We start from the raw sequence: 27,572 nt of genomic DNA on the forward strand, positions 1-27,572 counted from the left end.
ATCCTAGTGATAGACGCCCAAGATGCCCGAAACTGTCGAGTTCTCCGGAATGGGAAAGAAAATGGATTTTAAGGCACCCTGCCAAGGTTCAAGCCCTGCCCCCAGACGGCCTAATAGCGACGATCCCATCCAGCCCGGAGCGTCTTTTTGCTCCTGTGTGAAGGCTGCAGCTGCTCACTGGCTGACTATTTTCCAGGCTTGGTAATTAACTTACGAGCCCCTTGAATATTCAATAGTCAATATCTGCCTGTCAATTCTTCCTTACACCGCTATGTCAGGGCAGTGATCGACGAGTAAGGTGTCCAAGGGCCCCGGCAGCAATTGATCGGCGGAGTGATACGAACAAATTAGATACCGTCTGCGTTGCTTCTGTTGTTCTTACCCTTGGCTCTGTTGGGCTCTAGGAACGAATCTAGGAGGCCTTACATATTTACGCGTGTCTGTGTATCTAATAGGTTATAGTACTGTGCCGACGAGGCTATACACTTTTGTTCTATTGAGAAATGCCAAAGCACCTCAAGTATATAAACCCCTTCTTCTGCCGTTCTACATCTGCACAACCCATCAGCTCAAGATACTCCAGCAAACCAAGCCTCGTCTTTCATCTAATACTCTATCATTCCAACTTCAAGAATCTCTCATCTTTTCAAGATGCGTTTCTCAATCACCGCCGTCGCCATCATGGCTGGTCTCAGTGCCAGCGGATCCGCCTTCGTCATGGACACTTACAGTGACACCAACTGCGGCGATTCCGTCCAATCGGGCGTCAACACCTGGGACAACACATGTGCGACTTGGCCTAAAGGTTTCAAGTCTTTCAAGATCACAACCTGGGGGGGAAACCGACAGCTCGCGTACTTCTTCGCGCCCGATAACTGCGGCAGCCTTCCTGGGGCCATTAGACATGGCTATGTGGATTCCACAACCAAGGACTTCAAGCTTGGACAATGCTATCATTTCGACGGTGCATCTGCGAATGCGATCGCTTCTTACTGGAACTAGTTCGTATGGGAATTCATCAAGGTAAGCCCTTATGTCATGATGGTTGAAGAGAAGCTAACTGTACCCAGGAGTATGGTGGCATTGTGAAGTGTTGCAAAGAGGGAACTTGGAAAGGAGGAAGAATTTATTCATTCAGAAAGGGATTCGCAGATTCTCATTCAGTTTTGCTTTTATAAGTCCGTTGGATGTGTTGCGTTCTGAGATAGTGCCATAGGCATTTCAAACCCAGCTGTTTCTCAAGTACACTTTGATTCGACATTCGTCCGCCCAGAAGAATGGTTCGGTCAGATTTTACTGTAGTGGCATATAGTTATCATGCTGATAGCTTGGGTAATGTGTAGGTTATCTATATTGGTTTTGGGCCCAGACCTTGAATTCATGATGGGTTCAGCCAAAGTCTACTATTTATTCTGCTAGTAAACAAAACAATCGAAAACTAGGATACTAGGTGCTAGGTCTCTCAGACATTATCTCCACCAGGATATATCAATTCCACTTGATTAAAACACCAATGGCACTAAAGTCGTGCTTTGTACACAGTATCCCCAATAGGATATATAGCGCCGTTGGTAGCCTTGGCTGACGCCTTGAGTAATTCTGCAGACCACATCTCGACGACCTCTGTGAGCCGAACTTTGTCAGATCGTAAAGAAGTGGTAACCTGGATCTTTGCCAAGAGCTCGTTTTTATCAGATGGTCCCAGGGTCCCGTTGATTGTATTTCGAAACTTGTCCTTCTCCTCATCGCTCCAATCTGACAGTCCAACCACTTCTAAAAGACCAGTTTTATCATCGATAAGCCTGTCGCCGACCTTTGTCAACGTCTGGTTGCCAACCTTGGCCGATGCCTTGATCAATTCCGCAGACCACGACTTAACCACGTTTGTTAGCCGATTTTTGTAGGGTTGTGGGAAACTTGAAGCCCGAATTTTCTCTAAGAGTTCAGCTTTTTCACTTGCTCCCAGGGTTCCTCTGATTGCATTGGAGAATTTCTCCTTTGTACTGCCAGACCAATCTGTCTGCAAATCAACCACATGTAAAAGACCAGCTTTATCTTGATCATAGATAAGCGTTTCGACAATATGGACCGCGCACTGGGCAGTTCCCACGCCTAGTGTCCACCCAGACCCTCCATGTCCATAGTTATGGACGAGAGGAAATCCACAGTCCTCATCAGCTCTGACCTTGACATTCTTCTTGGTAAATGGCCGCAAGCCCTGGGTGAAAGGGAAATGGTTCACAAAGCCTGCATGGTTCAAACTGGGCATAAACTCTCCTGCCCGATCCCACATCTGCTGGACTTCGGGCGATTCAGGAGTCAAGTTCATATTACCGTTATGTGGCTGTATGATGGAACCCACGTAGAGGATATCGTCGTTCCGAGGTACAATGAACACGGTCTTGGAAGGGAGACCACCGGGCCCGATTTGTGCAGGAACTAAATAGGCGTCATTTAGATGACGGAATTTGCTGTGGCGTGTATTTTCAACGCGGCGAATAGCGCCACGAACCGGGTAAACATCATCGTCCTTGATTAGATCTCTAGCGCCGAGACCTGTGGCATTGACAATAGCATCCGCTTTGTAGTCTATCAGCAATCTCTGGCCGGTTTGTCTTAGATCTTTCACTTCTCGGGTCTCGAGTGTTGCCCCTTTTCGCTGGATAAGGGCCATGAGATAGGCTAAGGCTTTGTCGGTATTGATAATCGGAGCCTTATGGGTATAACCGCTTTGGAATTCTTTTCCACCATAGCTTAGATTGATAAATGATTTGTTGAATCGTTGTGCGATTGCGTCTTTGTCCGGGTACACCTCAACATCGCCAATCCTCGTATTAACGGCAGCATACTTCTCATAATGTTCGCTCCTTGGTAATCTTGTGTTGCACGAAGTGATAACATCCTCATAGAAAAATTGATGAAGTTTGGCAACAGAGAGACCAAACGAGTGTCCTCCTTTCTCATGCTCATTAGAAACCTCAGCATACTTCATGTAGAAGTTGTAGCTTTGCATAGCCCATTCTCGATAATGGTCCACAGTAGCCCAGCCAGCACCCAGAGATTCGATTTCAGTCAAGCCACATCCCCCGGGGGGCATCTCCCACAAAGCCCCTGCAATCTGTGAAGTGATGCGGGGCTCGCCGAAGTCCCAAGTGCGTGCCCACTCTTTGGCAAGAATTGTCACTCGGATGCCCTTGTCGAGAAGCATCCATGCGACTAGCAGTCCGCTGACACCACCGCCGATGATTAGAACGTGTCGGCTTTCGGCGTTGAGGTCTTTCAGCGGGGCATCGCTGGTCGATACCTTGAACGCACGTGCCCCTGGAGTGTATTGGCTGGGGTGTACTGTTACTGTGTGTGCAGTTGGCATGGTGCTTGGATTAGGGAAATGTATATGAGTTCTGTGATAGGGCTTGGAGCTGATTACTTTGGACTGTTCAATACTTCAACTTGGTCTGGACGGAATAGCGGGTCACAACAGGGATCCTCGTGGTATTTATAGTCTGAGATCTATTAGCACTTATACGATGACACGCTTTGTGGCATTGCGTGGGTTGGATACCAAAGTTCATTCTGCTATGAGGGATATTCGTCCAGCCTCGTATGTCTGAAGATTCTCCAATAAAGGTTTGTCGCTGGTCCAAACACCTCCCTTGACAATAGCAAGCGCCAAATCATATGCGATGAAGCTTGCACATGTAGTTCTGAGCAGAGCATCTGATGACCGGTTAGCTTCCTCATGAGCACTGGAAGTCTAATGCGCCTTCTAGAGTGGTGAAAGCCTCGCGTACAGGGCCGAGTTACGCTATACTATGCTTTGGCAAACGTGTTGACAATACTCCGCGTGCTACATCCCAGATGCATGATGCAGGAAGTTGCAGCCCTCGTAGACCTAGCTCGTGAGACGAAGAAAAGCTAAATCTAGACTTCTTTCTTGGGCAGGATTACTAGCAAGATAGCCCAGAGTATGTCGATCCGATGTCTGTGCTATTGAGGCTCTCCCTCCTATTGCGGCATCATTGGCTATCGTCGTATCCTAAAGCAAGGGGCATAATGGGTTCCTTTCCACGTGGAACGCTTCAAATATGGGAATTAGTGCACAGTGGTGCTGAACACCACAGAGTATCAATAACACGGCCTGTTGCGGTACAGATAGGGACAATAAAAATATATCTGATCTTCAATTACTCATACATTGCACAATATCCTCAACTAGCCACAACTTTACGTTGACGGTCCGCGCCGGCAATCGCGCGGGCCGCATGCGTGTATATACATACATACATTTTGGCCATAGTATATCTACAGTGAAGAAAGCACTGCATCACGCTCACATCGGTAGGATGATGTGGGTGGGGTGTGAAGAGTACCGAGCGTGGGCAATTGCGCTAACACCTGAGAGGAAGTATTTCGCGAACCGAACCCCTTTTATGTGAGGCATTTCAATCTAGTACACTGGCCCACTATGCTGCATACTCTATTCACCGGACTGTGATGTTGCATGTTTTCATTGCAGAGGTCTAGAATTAGCCCATCATGTGATAGACTATGCCCTTTCTTCGGCTCGCTCTTCGGCAGAATCCGGTGACTTTGCAAAGATTCGTACTCAGTAACCCAAACAAGTACAGCCTTGTCCCTTCGGATCAATATTCCTACAGCCAAGACTAAAGTGAGGCTCCATCGGTAGTAGTAACTTGAGCACTAACAAACCCAGTAGCCCATCATAAGGCATCAGTGCCTCTCTGATTAGATATGGTAGACGCGACGATCAGTCTCGTGGCTGGGTCATGTTCAGTAGCTAGTTGCAATCTGCCAGAGAGTTGTGAAGATCACCACACCAAAAGCACATTTGATCTGTTTTTCTGGCATAAGATATGCTGTATGATATCACATATGATAGACTAGTGTCTTCATGTTATCTAGTTATGGGCCTATTAAAACTGGGACTGAGTCAACTGTACCGTTCCTCAAGTATCGCCCCACTCCAAGATGATTGATTCTGAATGAGGTCCAAACGTTATTGGTTGGAAATTGGGCTTTTGATTCATATTGAAGCCTTGAACGCTATGGCTTTTACCCCGCTATGTGGGGCAGTAGAGCACGACATTGATTGTCGTTGCATGACTCGCTCACGATTGAAGGAGAGCCTATCAGGTTTGTTCAAGAGAGGGTCGTCTTAATGAGGTAACATCCATAGCTAATGGTGCATATTGGTTCGTGAAAAGCGAAGCCAGTCACATCACTTATTCGATTAGTTGTTTTCGAAATGGGCAATATCGATTTATTGTTCTATGTAGCTCTAGATCCAAGATTGCACCACATGTCCGAGGGAGAAGGTGCCTAGGGGCTTTTAAAATTGAAAAATTCTAGTTCCCATCTGTCTGTAGACTTGTCGCTTCTATTTGGCTCCGGGTGTGGCTGTTATTGACAAATAACGAATGCCAAAGCAACTTGAGACTTCGAAGGACATCCCCTGCTCCTCAAGACATAGTTCCTACATGCCATTTGTAGATCCTATTGGCGAATTTATGCCCCTTCTGCAGAGGCCCGAACACGACGGAATCATTGTCACAGAGAGTCGATCACAGCCAATGTGGCAGTTAGCCCAGTTCATGAGTAATGATGATAGCCTCAAGGCACAAGTGACACAGAAGGCGCCCAGACCATCGCGAAAGCTCACGTAACCAAAGGAGATGTTAGAAGTGTGAGTTTTAAACATTTTCATCATCTTCATTTGTGTATGAGGCTGAATAATATGACTGTATAACTGATAGGTCTGGTGGTTGAAGTTGTTCTCGCTTTGCACCATACTCAAGCAGCAGGCTCACCACATCCTAGTATTCGTTCGCATCAGCACATGCGAGTGCTGTCATGCGATGCCAGTTTTTGCGCTCCAGATCAGGAGGACCCTTTTCAAGCAGTAACTTAACCACAACCTTATCTCCATTCTTACCGGCGTGTATCAGTGGTGTATTACTATCCTCATCCTCGCAGTTCATATCGGCACCTCTTTCGAGCAGCAGGCTGACTAGACCCTTATGTCCCTGAATAGCAGCTCATATCAGTGGTGTGCAGTCTTCCTCATCTTTACACTCGATATCAGCACCATTATCAAGTAGTAACCTAGCCACATGCTCATGTCCCTGAAGAGTAGCGATTAGCAGTGGTGTGCAATCAATGATGCGATCAATGAACTCTCCATGTCCAGGATTGGCACCATTTTCAAGTAACAATCTGACAATGCCCTCATGTCCTCTGCTAGAAGCATATGCTAGTGGCGTGCAACCGCTATCATCTCCGTGCTCGATATTCGCACCCTTTTCGACTAGCAGCCTAAATATTCTCTCGTGGCCCTTCTTAGCAGCCCAAATTAATGGGGTATAACCCTTCGTATCTCCATACTCCGGATTAGCACCCTTTTCAAGTAACAGTCTGGCCACACCCTCATGTCCTTCCATCGCGGCATATGTTAGGGATGTACAATCACCACAATCCATACGATTGACGAAAGCACCTTTTTCAAGCAGTAGCTTAACAACACCTTCGTGTCCATTTTTGGCAGCGCATATTAGTGCTGTGGAGGCCGTATAGTCTTCATTCTCTAGAGTAGCACCCTTTTCGAGCAACAATCTAACCAAATCTTCATCTCCATTGGATGCAGCATATATCAGTGGTGTGCAGTCATTCTTATCTTTGCAGTCTATATTGGCGCCTCTTTGAAGCATTGTCTCTATAGTTGAGATATGTCCTTTTTTGGAGTACTATGACAGTGATGAGCCAGAACACTTAATATCATGACTGTATAGCGGGACCATTCGTTGAATAGCGTAGACACGGGAAGTTGTCAATAACATAGAGAGAACATCCTTCGCAGTCGGGAGGTTTTCAATGATTAGAAGCAGTACCTCATTTGGAAGGTCGAGGAGAGGCATTGGAAGGATAGAAGTAGTCTTGTGATTACAGTTGTTCAACAACTCTGATTAAATATATCCGCTTTACTGATTGGAATAATAAATGCAGTGAGGTCGTTGGGTAAAACGAAGCAGGAGAGAAAAGAGTTTGATCTCAACCTCAGCTGAATTCCATATCATCACATGACCAGTATACACACCATACCAGAAGTAGTAACACTGTGGCGCAGGCTACCCAGTAGTGGATCTTAATTATTCTTCATTCACGGAGTAGTATGGAGTACATTATGTGTATAGCCAGGTACCGCAACCAAAACATGTTTGAATGGCTCTTATAGAGAGCGAAAAGGACACTCTGTGGGGCGATCTACAATATTCCAACAAAAATATAATCTTTTTTATTTTTAGAACTCCATATTCACGGAGTCAGTAATGCCGTAGGTATTGATATCAGTATCGTACCTAATGCCGAATGACAGTCTCACAAAGCAAGCCGCTCAATATCCTCATTAGCATCCCCATGCGAAAAGAAATTGCTAATATTCGAACTCTTCCGCTTCAACCACCGCTTCCACCACCACTCCCCATGCTGATCCTGATGCACATCACACGGCAACAAAATAGCATGATCCAACGCATGCGGCAAACCACGATGCCTCCCCCGCACCTGCATAGCAATAATGATCAACTTCGACATCGGGTTAAACTGCGCACTGAGACTCGTCTCCGTCTTTGGATAGCCCAACGAGAGCCCCACCGTTCCATACGCGGAGACAATCTCGAACAGAAGGGGGAAAAGAGAGAACGCGAAGTCGCGGCCGTGGGTTTGTTGGATCCGCTTGCCCTCTGTGACGGAGATGAGGAAGAACCCGAGCATTACGTACCACAGGTCAAAGCCGAGTTGGCGCTGGATGTGGGCGGCCAGGCCGTGGGGGTTGGGCTTGTCTTCGTCGTCGTAGATGCCGAGGCTTTTTTCTTCGTAGACGTTAGTTTTGCGGATGGCGATTGCGATTGGGAACGCCGAGATGTACATCATTACTACGAAGGAGACTTGGACTGCGGGGTGGAGTGTCCCGAGAGAGGTGATTGAGAAGCCGGCGGTTCGGGTGGAGGCGATTTGGAATAGCCCGTCTACGAGACGGAGACCGGGTGAGAAGGGATTGCTTTGTGGGTTCTGTGGGGACATCATTACTTAGTTGACATGTCGCAGACGTACTATACGATGTCGAACTCACCTCTTGAAGTGTGTAGAAAACAAAAAGGTCCAGAGCGTTGAGCAGGAGGAGGACACCTGCTAGTCTCCACGTCTCTGATCCAGGAAAGAGCATCGTAAAGCATCGTCGGGGATGTTCGAGCAAATAATGTAACTCTTCGTCTAACGGAGACCCGTACGTTGTAAATTTGGATATCAACCAGATGATCAAGCGCAGCATGCACGGAAAGCCTGTGTTCCCGATAACCACCAAAAAGGTCATCACTAATAGTGGAAATGCGGCGTTTCGGAACGAAGCCATGGAGTCGGGGCTCAAAGTATACCCTAGATCATGAAAAGCTGAACCAGCAGTAAATACTGCCCACCACGGTCTGTTCAAGCCCATGTCCTTGACCATCCCTCCATACTTGGAGTCCGTCATAATCCACGGAATAAACAGGATAATGCCGAGTAGATGGAAAGCCAGAAAGTACCCGACCAAGATGACCATCAATGTTTTCAACGCCCTGTATTCGATCCCTCCTAGCTCTTCCTTCTGATCCTCATCCCAGTCGGAATAGCTCGCAATCGAATGCTGCCACATCAACGACGGCAAAACAGGCGTGTTAGGGCTGTCTGTCCGTGGGAAAGCCTCATTGACAGCCTCAGAAAACGAGCGACGACGGGAAAACGAGGATCGTCGCTTCTGTCTTGCTTCAAGGTCCCTGTCAGATTCATAAAATGTGATACGTGGACTAGAAGGGCCTATGGCAGCTGGCTTGAAAGTTTGGTAACCGACGGGAGACTGATCCCCGACTTGTGTCCTGGGAGATGCTCCAGGGGAGATCTCGTCGTCCGTACTTCCGAGTAGGGGTTGCTCTTCGTCGTCCCTATCTGAAGAGTCAAATGCAGTAGTAGTCGTATCTGTCGTATCCGTAATAGTTCTGTTCAAGCCTATCGGCCTTCGGGCTTCATAGTCGAGTGCCTGGTTCATTCGCTGTCGCTGACTGTGACATACTGCTTTGGCCTCACGGATGGCACTTTTGAAGCGTTTCCGAAACCAGTAAATCCTGATCAAAACAAGTAATGTATGAAGGAACACTACGTTGGTCACCATAGGGACCAGCCATAGCGTTATCTGTTGCGATATATGCAGATCTTTCAGGTCGATGGGATTGAGCCCAGTTTGGGTAGCGGCACCGGAGGCGAGAAGCAAGGCATCGACAAAACTTAGACCCCCTGGAATGTAAAGAATGATTGAAGCCACCAGAGCCCAGATGATGATATAAAAATAATGATGGTGAAGTCGTAGGGGAGAGGAATCAGCCTGTGGCTCAGGGTAGGGGGGCATGGAGGGAAGAGGGTCTAGTCGCGGAATACCCTCCAGAAGGTCTGCGGCACGGGTGTAAGGACGAGAAGGAAAAATTCACGATCGTGGCAGTGAGCAGGAGTAACATGTCTAAAATAAATACTGTGGGATCATCGTGAAGTGAGGAGGTCAAAGTTGAGTGGCTGCGGATACCCTGAGAAATGCCTCATTCTCATGGCTTTAATGGTTTTGCCGGCACTACGCCCTAGTTTTGTAAGCGTTACAAAAAGCATGTAACTGTAGCTCCTGTGGGGCTTTTATAGGCCGGAAGTACTCAGTACCAAAGATTTCACTCGAGAAAATCCTGACGCAATTGTGCGACAGGATCAAGGAGGCAACAGCGTGAAGGAAGGGAGGCGAATTTTTAGGGCCAGAACCATTGATTGCTCCGTTTAATCGCTCATTCTTCCGCCATTGACATCAACGAATTTTCCCCGGACCCAAGGATCGTCAACCTTAATCGGTATAAGCATAAGCGAGGGGATAAATCAAGAAGGAAAATTAAGCAAAAATATAGAGACGCCACGCAACTGCAACTCTCTCGTATCTGTGGCGTGAGATCCAAATGTAAATGTTATTCAACAGATCCACTCCATTATTCGACCGTATACGAAACAACTCCCCTGTTTTCCGGGATTCTGAGATATTGTCGGTAATTCTGCACCCACAGGATGTGTCTGAGCTGTTAATATTGACGAAATAACTGTCTGGAATATATCAGACCTCGATTACAGATCTTTTGTAGAGTTGGTGCGTTGGATGTTGCCACGCCCCAGTTATCCCTGACAGTTGCCTAGTTCAAGTGCTACAGAGTCCTGTTAAATGCCACCTTTTTGTTCCTTTGTACGCAAATCCAGGAGATATTATACCTTCTTAGCAGTATCCATATAGCTGGTGCATAAGGAAGGCTTGTGCGCGTTTGGATTGATAGGGATATTGATATGTGAGCTCGCTCACTAAAGACATACAACGATGAATTAGTCGATATTCCTACGTGATAAAACAGTAATAAAGGCAAAACGTTCGCGATTGCGCATGGAAAACAGAAATGGCTTATTGGCCTCAAATTCTTCAAGGTGGATTCTTGGTGATAGAAGTGTCGAGTATACGGGTTCTCCTTCCACCATTCACTGCCCACATGGCTCCTTACCTGTAATTCACTATGCCTGCCCTCCCCAAACAGCTGTCTCAACTCCTCCAAGCCTTCCAGTCTACTGTCCTTATTCACACAGCAAAATACCCTTTCCATCAGGGATCTCTCCAATCACCATGGCGGAGTCACTGGCTAGTATCATCAAGCTATCTGTACGCGAACCATATCAACAAAGCCCCGTTATCGAAACTGACACAAACTAGCTACCCCTGGCAAATGAAGACCTCGGACGCCTCATTAGACTTATCGAGAAGCACGGTCCATTCGAAAATACTCTGACCGTTACTTTCGCGCAGGAACACGTACAGTCCATATTACTTGAAAAGCCTAATCTGCAGACCATAACGGTACAAAAGGTGTCACAGGGACAAACCAGCGATGACACACTCACGAAGACCACCCAAAAGGCCGGACGCGTGAAGGTACGTCGCGTCTTATCGTGTCGAAGATGATTCTTTAATACATGAGGACTGACAGATGGCCTTCCTTTTAGAGACCGCCAACCTTGAAGCTGGAAGCGCCATCACAGAAAAACAAGACGGAAATCAGTATCCAATCAGAGAAATCATCCACAACTCAACAAGCCTTAGGCATGATAAACATCGCAAACCTTAGCGAACAAGAGACAGCCGACCTGATCACAATCATGTGTCCGGCCGACTTGGCAGGCGTGAAATGCAATCAGGCAGATTGCAAGTTTCTTAGACGATGTGAGGTCAGTCTCACGTTTCTCGTCCCTTGCCTGTTACTGACATGGTACTCATAACATATTTTCTGCAAGATAATAGTCTATGCAAGAACATGAATCCATCATCTGTGCCATGGAAAGATGCACCTATATCCACGGTTTACTAGTCTCCTGTCCGAAGATCCTCGAGAAGAGAGGTTGTGTCATGTTTTTCCTCTCCCAGTTGAATCCGAGTCACTGTAAATTCGGCCACGACCATCGGGCAGCGAGGCTGTTCAACTACAAGGAGGGTTCCGCGTGTCATGGGGTGTTAGATATGGAGACTAATAAGCAACGTCGGCTTAGTGGTCAAGGACCAACTGATTTTGGGCTCGTACCTCGGGCTGGCACGGTTTGATTCATAAGGAAACGAAATCAGCGCAAATATATGGTGGAATAGTGTAGTTGACAGCACTTAGTATGCGGAAGTGATGTCTGGGTCTCTTCTATTGGCTTTTGACGGAATGCATGACCGGTGACTCTATTGATACCAATTGATTGACAAGGTGTTGGTGATGTATTAGCGTGTGGGCGAGCTTAAGTGTCTTTGGATGGCAAGACCTTCGTATTTATCCAAATCTACATATCTAAGCCAAATCTCGATTACTGCGATTTCTGTTCTTGTCTTCGAAGTCAACACACATACACACATCGTACTTACTATGACCGATGCAGTTGCTGGCTCGCTTTCGTCCCACCATTAACCTACCTACATCGTTGATATAGCTACCTAGTATTAAGCCGAGTTGAAATGTAGAGAGCGGAAAATCAACGCTTTGTGATTGTACTAGCTACCAGTAGAAACACCCCTTTAACATCCACTTAATCCAGCCAAGATTCCCGTTAGAGTAGTACATCAAAAGGTCCATTGCATGGCTAATACACCGCCAATTTTCCAAACCAAAACACGCCGATAACAGCAAGGGAAAGCGTCACAGGACGTCCAAAGATTACCAGTTCTCTCGCACAACTTTTTCGCCCTTCTTTTCCTTCTCAGGCCAACTATTTCCTCCGTCGTCACAAGGCCCCCAACCCACCTTTGAAGGACCAAGAATCTTATCGTCGGTCGGATCGTCAAGTGGGACATCTGGATCACCGCCTAGTCACATCTGGAGTATTGCCCTGAATATCAATGCGCATGACCACGTCCTTCTGCAACAAATCCTTCCAGTGCTCAACCAGCTCGTACTTGCACATTGTCTTGCTGCCAAACTATAGGTGATTGGACAGTTTCCCAGACGCAATATCTTCGTTGCCGACAGAGAGAAGACAGCCCTTTGCTCTGGTAAGTCCCAGATTAACCCGACGATTTTCCTGAAGAAAGCCAAGGTCGGAGCGCCTCTCCGAGTTGGTGACTGTCCAATCTACCAGTACGACGTCCGCTTCGTGGCCTTGGGCCGTATCGATCGTGAGGACCTTTGGGAGATGTTCAAAGGCCACGCCAGTTCTTTGAGAAAGCCTTTGGAGGGCCTCGATGTACAGGCTCTTTTGGCCCAGATATGGCACGAGCAATGTAAAGGTATAACCATCGACGGGAAGGATGCGTTCTATGAGTGTCATCACTGTGGTAACGTTTGCCACATTGTAACGCGACATGGTCCTTTCATCCCTGGCCATTGTCCCATTGATTGAGATCCCGAGGAGGTGACAGTTGACCCTGTTCATGTCTTGCTCGGGATAGTGCATCAAGATCCATTCGTTGAGGCCGTTGAGGAAGGTAGGAGGAATGCCGATGCCATGAGTCGAGGTCGCGTTCCTCCTTTTCCCCTCGTATGTGTACCTGTTGGGGAATTACCAGAGCTCAGGCCTCATGCGCTGTTGTATATTCAACGACACCTTGGTCTCTGTGGACCGAAGAATTCTGTCGAACAATGATCGACTGATCTGGGAGGCAAACTCGTTGAAAGGTTCATCCCCCGAATTCATGACGACAGGACCCAGCTGAAACCTGTCTCCAAACCGAATAATGCCCTTGATATCATGAGCCCTGCCCAGGGCAGCGACAGGAATCCACGCCTCGGTCTCGAGACATTGGCCACCTTCGTCTGCAATCACAACAATACCGCGTGATGGGGTTACATCGTTCTGTGTCCCGAGTCCATACTTTCGAACGATGTCCGTGTCAACGACCTGACTGGTGCAAAGCAAAATTTTTGCTGTATTGACACGCGTTCCGACAATACCTGTATAGCGCGCCGGAATAGATTTCTATCTTTCTTGAGAAGATAAATTTTCAGTAAGGGATAAAAAGTATTATGTATTTAAAGGAAATCCTGTTGTCTGGGGAATATTTCTGTTAGTCAATTGAAAAATCATTCATCGGTACCGTGACCTCATCTAAGTGAAGGTATGGATTCAAAGAGGTGGCTAATTTCCTCTAGCATCCTGAGGTCGTGGTTCTATCTAGTAAAGTGCAGGGTGAAATCCTGCTGTGGAATTTTCTCACAATTGGGATTCAATCTATATGAGAATACGCCACATCCCCAAACAAATTCAATTTGCCTCCTACATCTTTTGTTGATTACACCTTGTTGAAAAACGCGTTTGCATGTGTTTGAGATTTTGATGTATACTAGTATCTTGGAGGCTGTGCTCTGTTGACCTCTTTGTGCCGCAGCACCATTTTTCCTCATGTCTCCTCCATAGCCATAGTAGACTTTGGGATGCCCATCGTTATCAGTTTATCTGATATGCAAATCGACATCATTGCTGAGTCACATGGACTTCTACTGACTGTAATACCGTACAGAGATGGCGGACCATAGCTGCTAAGCTCCAAGTCAGTCAAGATGAAAGTTCTACATATGATAACGGGTGAGGTACTAAGTAGTATTTCACCATGTGCCGTATATCCGTTTATTTTGACCAACCAGCAGCTATAGTCCATCGTAGTGGCCCCTTAGAGGTGATACTACCGCGAGCGCTACAAGTTAAAGGACTCCCAGAATTTACAGATACAGCCTTGTTGTGTGATTGGCCAACCATGACAAAGGAACTTCATCGCTACAGAGAAGTGGCATTCTCTAGTGAACATTAAAACTCAAGTCTTGTCAGCACAGAAGGGATTTTCTCGCCCGGTGCGAAAGTTCGCTTGTGGGAATGAAAATATTCTGCCTTTGAAACTCTTTCAACCAGATTAGGATACTAAGATATACTTTAACTGTACTCTTTAATAGAGTCAACCCTATTCAATCAAGCATTACAACAGTCTAAGAACTCACAAGCCGAGAGTATTCCCATGATACAGTGACAAACACTCCTATACTTCGAAGATTCAGTGGATATATCATACCAGATTTCACAATTCAATTGCCCGCGATCAAACCAACATATCAATTGGCCCATCAGCTCTTATTCACAACTGCCAAGTGTCGGTTTATTCTCTGCGTTTTTGAGATCATAACCAATCTCGAATAGGTCTTACCAACCTCTGCGGTACTTCAAGCCTATGTCTTGCCAATCCGCCAAGACATATATGCTTGCTTGATAACACCGATTTTCGGTACAATAACGAAGACTGGGATGCACTCAGCCTGACGGTCTACCATTTTAACGCAGGACACATTGGCAATTCTGCCCTGGACAACCAATCAGAATGTTGTGTTTCTTTGTTTATTCAATTCAAGTAGACCAACAGGTAAGGTTGTGTTTGTTCTTAAGCTTGCTCCGGAAGGCGGTAACTGACGTGACCAGAGCATCTCCATTACTCCTTCCTCCATTACTCCTTCCTCTATTACTCCTCCATTACTCCTCTATTACTCCTCCATTACTCCTCTAATACTCCTCCATTACTCCTTTATTATCATCCCACTATATGTAACGGCGGGAAGCTATATAGGTCTGACCAGGGCATTCTGAATCGTTGATTCAGAATTATTTGACCTTTTGGCCTTGTGGAATATCGGGCCCTGGCGATATTTCTTACAGCTCTCGTGCATACAGCTTTGTCTCTTCACTCTCGCTTTGCTGGGAAAACGACCAGACAAATGCCAAAGAAGATTGTGAGAGGCTTCGTGACATTATCCACCTGTTCGGATTTCCGACACCCGAACAATACGTTATTCCCCTACAGGATCGCACGCCGGGCTGGGATATACACAGTAAAGTAACTACGATGATCAAACAAGGACTAGATGCACCGGGACGAGATCCTTTCCTGCTCCACTACGCAGGACACGGTGTCGAAAGGGATGGAAAACCTATCTTTACGTCAAAGAACGGCAGAAACCTTTCTGCTATGTTCCTTCTAGCTTTAGTGGAGGGCGATTCTGACGTTCTCTTACCTGATTCCGAGATCGACATTGTGTTTATCTTCGATTCTTGCTTCAGTCATGTTGCGACAAGAAATATGGTCAATACCGAACGCATCGTCGAAGTTCTAGCAGCAACGAGCCCCAACAGTGCTTTGGCCAACGCTGCCCAGGGGCGTGCTTCCTTTACGGGGAAGCTGTGGAATGAAATTATGTACAGAAAGGTACAGGGCCACAAAAGCGTTGAGCTAGCCGTACTTATGGATACCCTCATCACAAAGTCGCCACAGGTGATACTAAGCTACGAGCTCCTTGTCGGGGTACATTCCCTCTGGTTAGAGCTACCAGGAGGATCCGTGTCAACTGCTGTTCCTCCCCTTGTCGTCGAACCGCAGTACTTTGCGGTCTTCTCTATGCTGCCCAATCTCTATCCGCATCTGCACTTGCCACACTAGCTGAATGGATTCGTTCTTTGCCACGCAATGTCGGACTGGCCCTCGATAATGTATACAAAAAATCCTCTATGTTATTTATTTTTCGGGCGTCCCGATACATCTTCCTCAAGTTAAACGGGGTAGATAACGTTACTCTTCTCGGTTACTCATGGGTCCCGAATCTTGTATCCCAGATCCCACGCATTGAACCACTGGACGCTGCAAGTAAGCAGAAAGAGAACCTCGCCTCGTTGGTACTAGAGAATATGTACGTGAATTACTAAGGGAAATACAACTTTGTTTGACATTATTATGACGCCATCGACATACATAGTGGGTTCAATTTGGAGACTTCTCGGATTTCCCTACTTGGAAAGCCCCTTCACATCTGACTCTTCTAGTTCCTTGACTGGGACTGGCTCCAGGTGTGGTTTGTAGTAGCAAGTGACATACGGATGGGCCTTGTAACTGAAGGTAATGAAGTGGTGGATTCCTGTGGGGTTCTTTGCATCCAGGCTGGACAACAATCATGTTAGTAACCCAATTCAATCTATGATATTTAGCGTGGACTGAAGAAACCTACAACAACGTCTTAAAGATGTCTCGGTAATCCCGTACATCCATAGATTCATGGCGATCAAAGAACTCCTGAAGCCCCTGGACAATGCTATCCTGGTCTTTATTGTTGATCGCCACTGGAATATATACTTTCGGCTCCGGGACAGGGTTATTAGGCCTCAACTCATAGTTAACCAGCCAGCCCTGGTATAGGTCGTCGGTCGCAGGCAAGTCTTCGGATTCGGGAAAGTCCGAAGGCAGATTGAGCACGGCATACCAAAGCTTGCGTAGCTCCTTCACACCGGTCTGAATATTGGGGTTACTGAGGCGGCCACCGAGAGTGAACGCATCCTCGACCTTCATGTATGCTGTCTGCGGCCCATGCAGATAGACCTTCAGTCGTGCGTCTTTTATGCTCGTGGCGTCGAAACTGAGGAAACAGCCCCTTGTTTGAAACTCCTTCGCTCGATCCGACTGGCAGTAATCCTCTATGACCTGGAGGGCGGGGAGGTATGCACCAAAGAGTTCAGTATTATTGCGAATAGAGTCAAACAGCAGTTTGTCATGAGGGATCCCTGTCTCGATGCTTTTCCAAAGTGCGTTGAATACGGGCTTCACCCGAACGCCAGTGGTTAACAAATCGCACCCATTGACGCTCTGCATGGCCATACGGCGAAAGTTTGGGGGCTCTCGTGCGAGGACCACGTCAGTCGCCGGTTCAGGGATAAACATCGTTTGGACAAAGTGGTTGAACCAGTCCCAGGTGAAATCGGGGAGTGTGTCAGCCAGGGACTTGGTCAATTCCAGGGCGACGTTTTGACAGAAAGGGTCCTTCGGTGTGCCGCTCCACTGGCTGATTGGGACGTGATCCATACGAACTGTCTTCTTCGGCCCGTCGAAGTTGAGGCTGACTTCGGCGGGTGTTCCGTCTGGTGAGTAGGCGGTCTTCCAGGCAAAGCCATTTTCGACGGTCGGGTATGGGCCGAGGTAAGGAAGGAGGTGATGGTAGATGAATGACAGGTGCTGATATTCAAGGGACACTGGGTAGTTGCAGAGCGCTAGAAGCTTCTCGAGGAGAGGCCCAAAAGTAGCCCACCACAGCCTTTCATGGTGGTTCTTGAACCCCATGCCTCGAGCAAGGGCTTGGTGGGGTGAGCATGTATCCGACTTGGGAGTAGACATGTTGCTTGCTCTTCTTACGTGCAGTTAGAGCTGCACGGGGGAATTTGAGATTTGGAGTTGTGGAATGAAATGGAGAGGATGCTGATGAGGACCTCGATAGCTTCTGAAGAGAGGTTTATAGGGACCAGGAATAAAGGCAGGCTTCGGAATCCCCGGCAAATGTTCATCAGGTCATTGGATGGCACACTCCCAGCAGGGTTGATTGACAAGTCCAGTGCGTCGTGAGGGGTTATCCAGTCACCGATGGAATACAAGGAATCAGAGTGACAAGAAAAAATAGTCAATAACGGGGTCCGTGGCATCACAAGTGACTGCAGTCGTGTGATGCCCTGCAGAAGAATACTGCGACTCTACGTGTTGGGTCGTAGCACTACATATCACTGCAATCCATACAAGATGATGCCCTTACACTGTGCCGCCACTGTGTCACAGATGACCAGCGATGCCACCCTTTGGTCACTCGTCACCCAACAGCTTCAACGGAAGTGGTGTTACCTACACTGTAAAGTCTTGGTTCCAGAAGGTCTCCAGAAAGCATAAGACACTGTGTAATGTTGTAAATCATACGGATAGGGTCTATTTATGGCAACATGAGGAAGGTTGCTTTCATTGACAACTGAGATTATATCCAGTGTAGCTACGTATTTACCACTATGTCCTACCAGGAAGTAATGGTCTCGCCCTCGATCAAGAGTGCTCCGTGTCTTGGTTATTGAGCATTTTATCTGAGGTACATATAGTAGTAATGTGGCAATTGAGTCAACAGACATATGATGGACGTTATAGCATTGTTTGATGAGTCCAGCTGGCAACTAAATAGTCAATCCATTTGGTAAAGGAATGCACTAAATTCCATTTGCTAAACTTGTAAACACCCGTAGACTAACTAGTTAGGCTGAGATATATTGATCGATCGCCGTTTCAACTGCACCATTCCTTTCATATCCGGGAACAAAATCTTCTTGAAGGTCCAATTAGGCGGGCGTTCACCATCGTCTTTCGGTCTGATGTCGTAGTTCACGAGAATATGCGCTAGCAGGAGACGGATCTCGTCTGCTGCCATGAATCGACCGGGACTGACGAGTAAAACCTAGATTAGCACCATTTCCATTATTTCAGGGGTGCACTATTCTCTCACCATATATGCCTCCCATCTCCGAATTGGAGGTACTTGAGATTGGCGGCGATAAACTTGTATTCAAGTGGTCGTCCTGTAACTCTACCCAGCCGATAGAATCGATAGCCGTCAAACTGCTGTGCATCCGGATAGTGTTTCTCGTCGAAAAGAACGGGAGAATTTGGTGTGAAGACGAACGTTCCTTCGGGAATGTGCAGACCTTTGCTGAAAGTGAAGTCTTTTGTAGCGCGTCGTGCCAGAGAACCTAAGAGGAAGCTCAGAGCTTGGTCGCTACGTACTACATGGGGTGATTTACTAACCAGCATCAAGGGGATTAAACCGCTGACATTCCTTGACGAAGCTGTCCAGCTTCTCCATGGATTCGAGTCCTTCTTTGGTCCATTGCTGATTGTCCCCTATTTAAGATGGTCTCCACTTCCTCGCGCAGCGGGTGTATATATTCAGGCCGGATAGCCAGGTCCATCAGGCAGTGGACCAAGACCTAAGTTTTAGGGTGAGCTGGTCGACCAGGATCATCTTTGTCTCCTGTGTAGGCCTCACCTGTGTTGTAGTATGGATCGCACCAAACACGGCTGATACCACAGACCGAGCAATGTCTTGGTCGGTGTATGTTCCAGGGTAGGTACGACTCCAGAACATAATCCAATCCGTAATATCCTAAGACATACCGTCAGCCTTAGCATCTCATGGACTACACAGACCTGTACCTGTGGCTCGCTCCGGGGATTTGCTTCCCTCTTTCTCAGTTCGTCCATCACAATCCTATCAAGACGCGCTGATATTTTTGGCGCGCTGCAAAACTTAGCAGCGAAGCTATGGATGCATTAGCGTGTAAGGGAGAATTCGAAAGCTGGGGCTCTTCCTACGGTTTCAAAATTTGCGGAAACATAGCAATAAAGAACCCACTGGTTGGAACTGCATTACCATACTCGGCGAATAGATTGATGAGTTCTGTATCTCGAGATAAAGGGTACCCTACCAGTGACTTCGCGGTTAGATGGGCCACAATCCTGGTTCCAGTGGCGAAACAGCAAAGATCGTTCCAATCTTCATTCTCAAACTTGGTCTCCGCATCAAAGGCGTGCTGTAGCTCCTTCACGAACTCCTCAAAGTACGGATCGGTTTTGGTTGCAGCTCGAGTGCGCTGCCAGGTAAGAGCCTTTGCTACAATAGGGACAGGTACTTTATGCACACCCTCTGCCGCACCCGGAACGGTATACTTCGCTTCGAACAACTGCATCATTGACGTTAGCTGCTAGCATTCCAAGGCTTGAGTGCGTTGAGTCAAAGCTTGCCTCAGCTGTGACCGCATTTGCCGAAAAGCGTTCGTCGGTGAAATTACGATACTCGCGCACCATCTCGTCATTGCAGATAAACACTTCCCATCTAGTTGGAGTTGATACCTGGAAGGCGAAGTCACCGTGCTGTATAGAATGGGTCATTTATTACCTTCGAGGTCCTAGTTAACGGCTACACACCTTCTGATAGCCTTCATTGACTAATGATCGTGCCCGCGCTGTCCACCAGAATGCCGCGATCCAAGACCCGATAATCCCATGCCCTCCAACTACCGGGACGTTGACCTTTCTATTTTAGCGGAGCTGTATTTGTTCAGTTTAAGGCTAAACCACGTACCCATGATTTATAATATCTGTACCATCTGGTCGCGAGCTGCTGGATAAGGATAGCACCCACCAAATAGACCCAAGTAGGAGCGGCGAATGGATAGGTTGGCTGGTACTCTAGCAGACCCGTAAAGCGGTCCAATGTTCTCTCCAATAGTCGAGACATTGACGATACAATGGTCAGTCTCTGGGGAAATTCGATGAAGTAGGGAAGTCCCAACCAAACGCGACTCAGTAAGCCTGACCGCTCATGTGATAACTAAGATAGCTTGAAGGAGCCAAGGACTCAAGTACCGTACGTAGATGGACGTGTGGTTGATTGAGATTGCCATGAAATCAATGTTGACGGCTATATCAGCCTTGGATTGCCAACCGGCCTAATATAGTATCGAGGCGAGGTTAGGAAGGATTGGCTTACAGTATTGCCTTGAGATGGGCCCTCTATGACCAAGAATAAATAGGATAATACAATAGCGAAGCAAGGTATATCCCTCATACCATCGAGGCCAAACCAGCGGAGAAAGAGTAAAACTTGGTTTGGGAGTTATTCTCGGGGCCTACGTGGCTCACATGGAGACATGAGGGGGTTTAATCTCATATTTCTTTTTCTCTGTCCCTAGAACATCTTCCATGGCTTTGCTACTTTTCATGGTTTGTTGGGAATGCTATACCAAGCCTCTGCGGTGCGAAGCAGTCCATGCCCTAATCCAATGCTGTATCCCCAGAACTATGACCTCCTCTGTATCACGGGGTGGTAATACAAAGATGTTTCAAAGCAGTCCACATGAATGTTTTAAACTATAGGAATATGCTCAATACGAATCCGAAAGCTAGCTAGTTACACAGGGTCTCGATCAGTGGCGTATGCCCAGAAGTAATCATCCAACACCCACGGTCTAGACTGTCTTCCGATCGGAATGGTGCCCAATTCTCCGCTCATACCGCTTGACATAATAAAAGCAAACCCCATAGGAACCGTCGACAACGAGCCAGGCAAAAAGGCACCACAATATCAGGGGTTTTCCCAGCCACGAAAATGCCTGTGGCCAGTATTTATAACGCAACCAGGCCGAAATCACCACGGAGAAAGATCCTAGGAATCGGGAAAGCCTAATTAAGATTAGCACGCGATGGGATTCACTATTTACAAGTCAGCCAGGGCATTACTCACCAGAGCGTGTATGAGGCTCCTCGGGTGCTTCCGCGACTGATCAGCTGGCAGAGTCCTCCAACACTGAGCAACAGCTGACAGAATGCAGCTCCCCAGTTATAGGCCAATGCAGGGCCAATCTCCGCGGCTAGGGCAAGGTGGCCTGTGAGAAAGCCGAGTATACCCAGCATAAAAATCAGGGGCAGATTGTGCATCACCAAAGGCGCATGAGTCCATTCCTTGGGCCCAAATTTAATTGCTGTGTATATGACGCCCAGGTTGATGGTAAGACCGCTTAGAAAGACCCCTTGCTCATACAATGTCTTGGATGGGTAGATAAGGCCATACACGATTTCCCATGCAACATTGCAACAGAGTGGCATGATAGCCATTCCATATGTACGGCCCTTGAGCGATCCGTAGACCATGCCGACATAGTTGATAACCCAGCCGATCCCCATCCCTATGACGAAAACATCTGCGATCCATTCCACTTCACGATACGCAGCTGGGGCCTGTGATGAGCCAAATCCGTCCATTGTGGATGTGGGATTCAAAGTATGGTCGCGTGGGTGTTGTTTGTCCTAGACTCTACTCTTATAAAAATGTAATAAAGAATCAGAGAGAGTTTATTCAGACAGTCCAATGGCACAGGAACCAGTTTAATACTTCTAACGATATCACTAATCCGTTGCCACGCGTAAAGATAGCCAATCATCCTATGTGCTTCAGCGAGATATTATTCAGGTGCAAAGCGCGGCATGAACGCCCTTATAGGCGGTCCATTTGATTCGTATGGACGGGTTACTATTTATGGTCTGTCAGAAGCTTCGAACAATCACCAAGTCATTCTAACATACGTCTGAACTACGCCTGCACTCCAACCAAGCCTTTCTACAACATGGACTCCGTATTAAGTTACGTGTTCCTTCTATTGGCAATGACCTCGTTCTACATGATGTACATCTCGCTATTCAACAATGGATTTTTCAATCTTCTCTCGCATCAGCTGGCGACTAGAGCGCTTCCTGGGGAATCGGATATTGCTCTTCTGTCTGAATATACTGGACTAAAGGCTTTCGATGGTATACTAGAAAGTATTGTTATCTTCTTTTGGCCCATCAGTCAGGGCCACCATGTCGGCTTATCCCTGACGGGACTGAGCTTTTCAGGAGGTATGGTTGGCATCTGGATGATCGTTGTGGTCTATATCTGTCGGACACGTTCATTCACGCGCGGCATGGTAATGTAAGTCGCACACCAAGACGGTCCTAACCAAATGGTACACGAGGCTGATAACTCAACTCATGTAAGAACTCTTATTGTAGGTATTGCACAGCAGGCAGTTGGTCCTGGAATTGTGATACCATGTTACTTTGCCCTAACCTCTAGGGCCAGACCGCCCAACAAGAACCTACATCTTACAGGAACATATTCCACATCCAACCACGGTCTAGTCGTGTCGATGATTATGAGCTATATCTTTCCCTTGGTGATAATGTCACTGCCAGCGCCAGCTATGATTTCCCCTCATTTCAAGCAACAAGTGATCGCGGCATGGCAGGGATGGCCAGTATATTTTGTCATCATCATGACCACCCACCACTTATTCATTAATCGTGGTCACAGGAAAGAAGCCTCAGCACGCCGTCAGGTGCTCTCTGTGTATCACTTTGGGTTTGCTTGTTCTTGTCTTTGTCATATGGCATGGCTGTCAGCATTTGTGGCGTCTAAGATCCAGTCTCTCAGCCAATCAAGCAACTTCTGGTACCTGTGTCCTTATGGTGTCGCCTTCCCACTTTTGAATCAGCCCGCACAAAGACTTGGCGCCCTGGAGGCTGGACTGTTTACCTTCCTCCAATGGGACTATTGTGTCGCCGCAGCGGCCACGATGGTGTGGAGCACTGATCGCTACATCCAAGAGTGCCACCGGGCTGAATTGGAGATCGACAAATTCAGACTCATCCTACGGTTGCTCGGATGGATTCTGATTGACGGGCCCTCGGCTACGGCTGTTAGGCTCATCTGGGAATCGGAAGGGCCCTCGTATCTGCAGAACCCTAATTAAGGTGTTAAGAGTAAGACAACATGATATCGCATCCGAGAGTCCGAGACGGACAGATTTCGAATAAGTCCAATTGAAACTCTATCAGCAGGACTATGGAACGTGCTTGTGACTAGAGTATTGCAAATCTGTGTGAGACATCGAGGCAGAATAATTAGGAATATAACTGAGTTAAAACCTCCTGTTATAGGGCTTTGTTTATCTTCGTTGTTACTATTCTGACCATGCAAGGCAGACTTGCGGCACGTAAGTCAGCTCTGAGATACCCGACGGCGATATCCTTGCTATATAGACATCAGTGCACGTAAGCTGAGAGCCTGTGGTCCTGGGGCTTACCGTGTGACCTTGTAACAAGCTGGATGAGGGGTATTCATGAGAAATCAGCGATAAGTAGGGTATGCTTCACAATTGAGTGAAACAAGGGTCATTTGCTCCATCACGAAAAGAGTGATTTGAATCACTCCAGAACACCCATAGATATGGACAAATTGACCGCCACGCTGGCCAAAGTCAATTATCCGTCCGAGGTAGAGAATGGTTCCATGTTGTTGGTAGTCACTCTGGTTATACTGTTTCTGTGGTTCATAATCCCCAGCCCCGTGAAACGCAGCAATGTGTCTGTACCAACTGTTACACTCTTCAACCCTTATCTGCCGGAGTTCCTGAGTCGCGTATGGTTCAATTCAACAGCGGCGACTGTGATTTACAAGGGATATCGCCAGGTGAGCAGATGATTACCTGAGAAAATTGCGCTTCGTACTAAGCGGTCATAGCATAAGGATCGGGCATTCCGCCTTCTCAAGCCGGACGGGGATATTATCGTATTATCGAATAAGTATGTGGAGGAACTGCGGCAGCTACCTCTCACAACGCTTAACGCTTTAGAAGCGGTGTTCGAGGTGAGAGCTAGAATACTTCCTCAAGTCCTATGGGCTATAGCTTACACGCCTGCTGTTCTAGGATCATGTTGGCAAGTATACGACAATCCTGAACGATAGTCACCTCCATACCGAGGTTATACAAAAGCGCCTGACTCCTGCCATCAGTAGGGCAATCTTACCGCACCAGGCGTTTGGATACATTGCTGATACGAGGCTCGATCAGGCCGGTTCATACCAAGGATTATAGACGAATTAGATCATGGCTTTGCTGTTGAGATGCCAGAGTGCGAAGGTACGTTCAACTTAACTTATACCGCATGCGTAGGCCTTAACAATTCATAGATAAATGGGCCCTAATCAGACCATATGAGGTTTTCCTCCGCCTAGTCGCTCGAGCCGGTGCCCGTGTGTTTGTCGGACCAGAAATCTGCCGTACTGAGAAATGGCTGACTGCCTCAATCGACTTTACTAAAAATATATTCATGACAATCACACTTCTACGTCCCATACCAAGCTTCCTCCACCCGATCATTGGGCCAATGTTACCCAGCAGCCGCAGTCTGGATACACAGCTACGATACGTCCAAGATGAGCTCCTCGGCCCAGAGATAGTGAAGCGCCGGCAGAGGCAAGCGTCGGGAGATCCAGACTATGAGAAGCCGGATGATTTCCTCCAGTGGATGATAGATCTAGCTCAGAATGATAAAGAGGGCGATCCAGGCAATATCGCTCATCGTCTGCTGGGTCTGACTAGTATGGCAGTGGTGCATACAAGCGCCATGTCTATCACTCATGGGTTGTATGATCTTATCACGATGTCTCAGTGGCTTGAGCCCCTCCGTCAGGAGATCCAGGAGGCCATGCCCGACTGGAAGTCTTCCAGTTACAGTAGTCTGGTTTCGCTTCGGCGATTGGATAGCTTTCTCAAGGAGTCGCAGCGCTTTAATCCCCCCGGCGAGCGTACGTTATCTACATCTCTACCATGCTCCTTACTTACATACTAATTTCCCATTGCTTAGTATCGTTCCACCGGGTGGTGAAAAAAGACCTAGTCTTCTCTGATGGCCTCCGACTTCCAAAGGGTACCCATATTTGCATGGCATCTGGACCCATCGGCATGGATACCAAGTACGTCTCCGACCCTACCACTTTCGATGCATTCCGCTACGTCGATGGGGACAAAGCTCAGTCCCAGTTTGTCCACACCAGTGCTACAAGCATGCACTTCGGTCTGGGTCGGTATGCATGTCCCGGTCGCTTCTTCGCAACTTTTGTCTTGAAGGCCATTCTCAGTCGATTCCTTGTGGAGTATGAATTTCGATTTGGGCCTGATCAAGTAGGAAGGCCGAAGAATATGTTGCTGGGTGATAAGATCGTTCCCAATACCTCTGTGGATGTGTACGTGCGAAAGCGTACTGGATCGCGGAGTACAGCGTAGTTGGATAAGACATGTGTCCAGAGTTTCATTAATGCATAGGATATGTCTGTGTTCCTGATCAGCTAGTATCACAAATGCCATGCTCTATCTTCTTCAGTCGTGATGTAGTCTGCCTCGATTACGGTGAATTCGGGAGTCTGCTCCCTCTAAGCCTGGCTCCCTTTGTGGAGTCATTTCATTATACTAGGATTGTACCAACTCCAGTGATAGGGGAGCTCTTTGTCTACTAATGCCTGCGTAAATACAATTTGTCAGGTACTGAGTGCACGAAAACCGAGAGATTTGACAAGAAGTGTACCGCGCAATATATATTCCGGCCCCACCGATTAACCCTAACTTCAAACCAACGACACTCATTTGCTCAAACCTTGTTTAATCCTAGCAGATGAGCGAACTTACGATTGAGGTAATTTCTTAGTTTCCAAAAGCAGTATCGAGCACCTCACGCGTTTGAATTCCAATTCTACTAGTCAAAGGAGTAGCCCAAAATAGAAATGATGAGCATAAACCAACATCTCGAACGGGATGGACAGCGTTGGCCCACATCAAAAGATACCCCCCGACCAATAAGGACCAGAAAACTAGTCACAGTTGCTTTATCACAACGGGATAAGTGTCTGGTTAGCTTGACAGGGAATATACGAAGCGCCAAAGGTGTGATTTGCGACAAGACAATCCCGAAAGGAAAATCTCTCCGCCAGGACCAAGAGTGACTTCCACCACCACTCGTCCCAATACGAGTTTTTTCGATGATAACATCTTACGATTTTCTTTGTGCCATGCTCCCGAATCCAACCGACGAGTTAAGTTTGGTTCCCACGGTCAAGCCTTCCGCTGGTTCTTGACAACGTTTTTCCAAGACTTGCTTCTGTTCCGAAGCCTTGAGCGCCAAGAGGCGCCACGAGGGGCTTCTCCGGATCTTCGGCGGGGCGAAGTCTTGAGGCTCGCCCAGACACGCGAGGTGAAAGCCGACCCAGTCTCCCGAAGAAGTATCGGGGGGTTTTACAGCCCTTTGCGATGTGAAAGCTGAGATGCCGTCGTCGGAGGAATTCCGCGATGGGGACACCGAGGTAAAATCTTAACACAGGATGCGAATGCCTGCCCTTCGACACGATGTGTCTTGAAGAATGCTCGGTTGAGATGTAAGGAGGTGGATACATGCTGATCAGGTCATCCAAACAATTACCCAACCGATTCAGAGGCCAGAATCATGAACGTGGCTGACCTCAGGCCATTTACAAACATTCAAATGAGGGTCATGTAGGGTTTCTGTTCCCTCCAGTATTGTACGACCTCCACACTCCAGGAGAAAGAGAACAAAAAACAACCCCCACAAGCGCATGGGGGAAATAAGTTTAAAATTGACTCAAAGCTAAACCTCTTGGCTGATATAATTTTTCGCGCACGAGGTGCCATTCTTTCGTGGACGTGAGGCCCACGGATCCTGCCCATGACCTTCTGACTCTAATTTGCTGTCCTCCTTTGTGTGAATCCGAGGG

General features: G+C 47.5%; 12 protein-coding genes across 12 annotated transcripts; 4 read left to right on the top strand and 8 right to left on the bottom strand.

Annotated features, from left to right (window-relative positions):
* Positions 1–1,519: 1,519 nt before the first annotated feature.
* On the bottom strand, positions 1,520–3,370 carry AO090011000732 (uncharacterized protein; the record flags this gene model as incomplete). The annotated part of the gene is made up of 1 exon (XM_001826264.1): positions 1,520–3,370. The coding sequence occupies one exon, from the start codon at positions 3,368–3,370 to the stop codon at positions 1,520–1,522; it is 1,851 nt and encodes a 616-aa protein (XP_001826316.1).
* A 2,464-nt stretch (positions 3,371–5,834) lies between these two features.
* AO090011000733 (ankyrin repeat domain-containing protein) lies at positions 5,835–6,725 on the bottom strand (the record flags this gene model as incomplete). Its single annotated transcript, XM_023233079.1, has 2 exons — positions 5,835–6,055; positions 6,092–6,725. 2 exons carry the CDS (start codon positions 6,723–6,725, stop codon positions 5,835–5,837), a joined length of 855 nt encoding a protein of 284 aa, XP_023093617.1.
* A 667-nt stretch (positions 6,726–7,392) lies between these two features.
* On the bottom strand, positions 7,393–9,454 carry AO090011000734 (uncharacterized protein; the record flags this gene model as incomplete). Its single annotated transcript, XM_023233080.1, has 2 exons — positions 7,393–8,085; positions 8,147–9,454. The coding sequence occupies 2 exons, from the start codon at positions 9,452–9,454 to the stop codon at positions 7,393–7,395; spliced, it is 2,001 nt and encodes a 666-aa protein (XP_023093618.1).
* A 3,110-nt stretch (positions 9,455–12,564) lies between these two features.
* AO090011000735 (uncharacterized protein) lies at positions 12,565–13,017 on the bottom strand (the record flags this gene model as incomplete). The annotated part of the gene is made up of 1 exon (XM_001826267.3): positions 12,565–13,017. The coding sequence occupies one exon, from the start codon at positions 13,015–13,017 to the stop codon at positions 12,565–12,567; it is 453 nt and encodes a 150-aa protein (XP_001826319.3).
* A 126-nt stretch (positions 13,018–13,143) lies between these two features.
* AO090011000736 (uncharacterized protein) lies at positions 13,144–14,337 on the bottom strand (the record flags this gene model as incomplete). The annotated part of the gene is made up of 2 exons (XM_023233081.1): positions 13,144–13,508; positions 14,223–14,337. 2 exons carry the CDS (start codon positions 14,335–14,337, stop codon positions 13,144–13,146), a joined length of 480 nt encoding a protein of 159 aa, XP_023093619.1.
* A 1,129-nt stretch (positions 14,338–15,466) lies between these two features.
* AO090011000737 (uncharacterized protein) lies at positions 15,467–16,057 on the top strand (the record flags this gene model as incomplete). Its single annotated transcript, XM_001826269.1, has 1 exon — positions 15,467–16,057. One exon carries the CDS (start codon positions 15,467–15,469, stop codon positions 16,055–16,057), a length of 591 nt encoding a protein of 196 aa, XP_001826321.1.
* A 558-nt stretch (positions 16,058–16,615) lies between these two features.
* Positions 16,616–17,776, bottom strand: AO090011000738 (uncharacterized protein; the record flags this gene model as incomplete). The annotated part of the gene is made up of 1 exon (XM_001826270.3): positions 16,616–17,776. One exon carries the CDS (start codon positions 17,774–17,776, stop codon positions 16,616–16,618), a length of 1,161 nt encoding a protein of 386 aa, XP_001826322.3.
* Positions 17,777–18,662: 886 nt separating this feature from the next.
* Positions 18,663–20,705, bottom strand: AO090011000739 (cytochrome P450; the record flags this gene model as incomplete). The annotated part of the gene is made up of 9 exons (XM_023233082.1): positions 18,663–18,852; positions 18,915–19,191; positions 19,214–19,254; positions 19,390–19,571; positions 19,616–19,727; positions 19,781–20,148; positions 20,222–20,338; positions 20,393–20,497; positions 20,550–20,705. 9 exons carry the CDS (start codon positions 20,703–20,705, stop codon positions 18,663–18,665), a joined length of 1,548 nt encoding a protein of 515 aa, XP_023093620.1.
* Positions 20,706–21,435: 730 nt separating this feature from the next.
* Positions 21,436–22,228, bottom strand: pyr4 (meroterpenoid cyclase pyr4; the record flags this gene model as incomplete). Its single annotated transcript, XM_001826272.1, has 2 exons — positions 21,436–21,649; positions 21,711–22,228. 2 exons carry the CDS (start codon positions 22,226–22,228, stop codon positions 21,436–21,438), a joined length of 732 nt encoding a protein of 243 aa, XP_001826324.1.
* Positions 22,229–22,590: 362 nt separating this feature from the next.
* Positions 22,591–23,081, top strand: AO090011000741 (uncharacterized protein; the record flags this gene model as incomplete). The annotated part of the gene is made up of 2 exons (XM_023233083.1): positions 22,591–22,937; positions 23,018–23,081. The coding sequence occupies 2 exons, from the start codon at positions 22,591–22,593 to the stop codon at positions 23,079–23,081; spliced, it is 411 nt and encodes a 136-aa protein (XP_023093621.1).
* A 79-nt stretch (positions 23,082–23,160) lies between these two features.
* Positions 23,161–23,757, top strand: AO090011000742 (uncharacterized protein; the record flags this gene model as incomplete). Its single annotated transcript, XM_023233084.1, has 1 exon — positions 23,161–23,757. One exon carries the CDS (start codon positions 23,161–23,163, stop codon positions 23,755–23,757), a length of 597 nt encoding a protein of 198 aa, XP_023093622.1.
* Positions 23,758–24,233: 476 nt separating this feature from the next.
* AO090011000743 (cytochrome P450) lies at positions 24,234–26,073 on the top strand (the record flags this gene model as incomplete). The annotated part of the gene is made up of 6 exons (XM_001826275.1): positions 24,234–24,476; positions 24,528–24,653; positions 24,715–24,799; positions 24,859–24,927; positions 24,978–25,595; positions 25,655–26,073. 6 exons carry the CDS (start codon positions 24,234–24,236, stop codon positions 26,071–26,073), a joined length of 1,560 nt encoding a protein of 519 aa, XP_001826327.1.
* Between the last annotated feature and the right edge of the window lie 1,499 nt (positions 26,074–27,572).

This window comes from Aspergillus oryzae, chromosome 7 (assembly GCF_000184455.2).
Source record: "Aspergillus oryzae RIB40 DNA, chromosome 7".
NCBI lineage: Eukaryota > Fungi > Ascomycota > Eurotiomycetes > Eurotiales > Aspergillaceae > Aspergillus > Aspergillus oryzae.